This window comes from Fulmarus glacialis, unplaced genomic scaffold (assembly GCF_000690835.1).
Source record: "Fulmarus glacialis isolate BGI_N327 unplaced genomic scaffold, ASM69083v1 scaffold6480, whole genome shotgun sequence".
Lineage (NCBI taxonomy): Eukaryota > Metazoa > Chordata > Aves > Procellariiformes > Procellariidae > Fulmarus > Fulmarus glacialis.
In genome coordinates, this window is record NW_009186992.1 from 25,746 (window position 1) to 28,834 (window position 3,089).

A 3,089-nucleotide genomic window follows, 5' to 3' on the forward strand; every position below is an offset into this window, starting at 1 on the left:
GATGGTTTTACAGAACAAAGCCTAACAGATTTCTACAGCAGATTATTTTACAGATGAAGCTCAATTCCACTGAGAATGATTCTCTAATGGCCCCTTTATACTTCCATTGGGCTGTGTGAATGCTTTAATACAGAGAACAGAGTTAAATAAATCTATTGTCTCAACGAACAGGTTTATGCAATCCTTCTGAAATATTTTAATTATAGCTTCTTCTTTTTCTCCATAATTAAGAAACCAGATGTCAAGTAAGCCCATCACATGTTGATCATAGCCTATCCATTAGTTTGAAGAAATTCACTTGTAATTAGAGTTTTTTCTGTTTCTCCTTTGTTTTACAGAGCAAGAAGAATGTGTTAACTGCACAGATGAATGCAGAGTGCTTGGTCATTCTGACAGGTGTTGGATGCCACAGTTCCCTGCAGCCAGTCAGGCTGAGAATGCAGATTATCGCACAAATCTCTTTGTACCCACAGTTGAAGCTAATGTTGAGACTGAGACATACGAAACTGTGAATCCCACCGGGAAAAAGACTTTTTGTACATTTGGGAAAGACAAGAGAGAGCACACTATTCTCATTGCCAATGTTAAACCTTACTTAAAAGCCAAACGTGCCCTGAGTCCTCTGCTTCAGGAGGTTCCCTCAGCATCGAGCAGCCCAACCAAGACATGCATTGAGCCTTGCACCTCAACAAAAGGACCACTGGATGGTTGTGAAGTGAAATCAGGAGCCTTGGCTGAACCAAGCAGCCAGTACTTGTCAACTGACAGTCAGTATCTATCGCCTAGTAAACAGTCAAAAGACGCTCCCTTCATTGCATCAGATCAGATGGCTAGGGCCTTTGCAGATGTGCATTCCCGAGTGAGCCGAGACTCGAGTGAGATGGACTCTGTTCTGGAGCAGTTAGACCGTTCAGCCCGGGATCTAGGCAGGGAGTCGGTGGATGCCGAGGAAGTTGTGAGAGAAATAGACAAGCTCTTGCAGGACTGTCGAGGAAGCGACCCTGTGGCCATCAGAAAGTGAGGGGGAAAATAAGGACAGGCTGGCAGTTACATTCCTCTTCTGCTGATTAAAAGTAAATAAATAAATAAATCCCCTGGTTGTAACAGATTTACAGGAATGAAGGAAGACCAATGCTGCTTTAAGGCTTTTAGTGAACATCTGAAGTGCCCACAAGTATGTTCTTTTCACTGCTCTTTCTTTTTGACAGATAACACTGGTTTCATTTTGACCAAACTTTCATTAGGACAGAGTCAAGTACACTAAGAACAACATGAAAGAAGGAAAGACGGTGCCATTTTGACAATCTGATAGGAAGGTGTGAGAAAGGTGGAATGGAAATACGTCTGATACTTTAAGACTGTCCTCAATAGCTGATGCTGACTTTACTGTTTACGTATAAACCCCAAGAAAAACAGGGTTGAATAATTCTGATCTGTGGTGGATTTCCAGCAGTCACCACAGGCTTCTACTGAAAGTCCTAAAAAGAGTTCTTGTAGTAGTCCAAGCGACACCAAACATTAACATTCATTTGTGGTAAACATTTATGTACAAAGTTATCTGCCACAAATATGAAAAAAAAAAAAAGAACAAGAAAACAAAAAAATCCATTCCAGATCATTATTCAACAAAACATATCCTGATCATTAGTAAAACACTTCATATCATATTAAGGTTAAATGTAAAATGATATAGTCCATCTTGTCCTGCACACACATAAGCTAATTCACTTGATAAAAAAGAAAAAAAAGATTTTAATATCTATTTAGCATTTTAGTGTCCAACAAAACTATAAATAGTTAGCAGTAAGTTTTAAAAACACTGAAGTAAAATAAAGTTTGAAAAAAATTACTTACCTTTAAGGGTAATACACAAAAGAAATTAACATTATTAACACTTTTTTATTCATTTGTGGACACTAAAATAGCTCAGGAAAGTGAAAATGTCTTAGATATCCACAAAAATCACATGATCATTTAAATGTGCAAATGTAAGAAGATTCAGTGTGTTTACATCAAATGACATATTTTTATTGATTTATTGCAGATTCAGTGCATATGAGCCAAATTGTTGAGTGTATAAGAGCTATATTGTGTATTTTATTAAATTAATATATAGTTGTGTTGCAAAAATATTTGGGCTTATATTGTAAATGGCAAGTGTTGCCTCGGTAGCTGTCGAACTCTATGAGTTTTGTTTTTTCCTGCTTCCTTTTCCACATGGATTGTGGGAAGCAGCGCCTCAGAGCAAAGTCTCTTGTTTAATGTATGGTCTACAAAGTACTGCAGTACATAATCTGTTCAAAATGTGTTTGAGTGAGCTGATGGAGCTAACTGAATGGCCTACAAATACATCCATCAGTCATGGTTATGTGCAAGTCCTTGTAGAAGCTTCTATCGCAAACCCATGTTTAATAACAAAAATCACACTCGAACCAACAACTGGAACCTCCTTGGGTCTTTTTTTTTTCCAAACACATGCAGCCAGCCTGTTTAATGTAGGATATTTTATTGACTTCTTAAGAGATGCCACCATTTTCAAAGTTTTGCTATTAAGTTCATAGAGCTGAAAAACATGTCAGTGCCAATGTGGCCTGGGCAGTATTTTATCTAATACTTTAGAATGTGCAATTGCTTACTGCAGTTCTAGATATACACTGCTTATTTTGGGGTGTGTTTTTAGTTTGGTTTTAATTTGTTCTGAAAAGTATTTGCAGAATAACTTGGAATATAGTTTCTGCCTTTTATTATTTTTTCTAAGGGTGTTTTTATTGTATTTGAAAAATTCTAAATTGCCTTCAGATGAAAGTTAAAAACCAATGCACATTCAAAATGAACTTGCACAGAAGAAGAAGAAGAAGCAGAAGAACAAAATGTTTAGCTCAGGATTTGCCCTTTATATACTTCAGATACTCTGTGGGAAATACCACTGTGGTGCATTGTTTAAAAATGGTGTATTGGGTTTATTAAATTTAATCTGAACTATACAAACATATACAAAAAAGGTTGGCATTCTCAAATCACACAAAGCTATAGTTTTCATCAGTTCAAGAAAGAAAGTTGACCCAACAGCCTTGTTTTGATGTTGGGAT

At 36.8% G+C, this 3,089-nt stretch overlaps 1 protein-coding gene across 1 annotated transcript; it reads left to right on the plus strand.

The window, feature by feature from the left end:
- Window positions 1–238: 238 nt before the first annotated feature.
- Window positions 239–1,567, plus strand: LOC104073529 (protocadherin-17-like). Its single transcript, XM_009573345.1, has 2 exons — window positions 239–245; window positions 339–1,567. Exons 1-2 carry the CDS (start codon window positions 239–241, stop codon window positions 1,019–1,021), a joined length of 690 nt encoding a protein of 229 aa, XP_009571640.1. The 3' UTR covers window positions 1,022–1,567.
- Window positions 1,568–3,089: the final 1,522 nt, after the last annotated feature.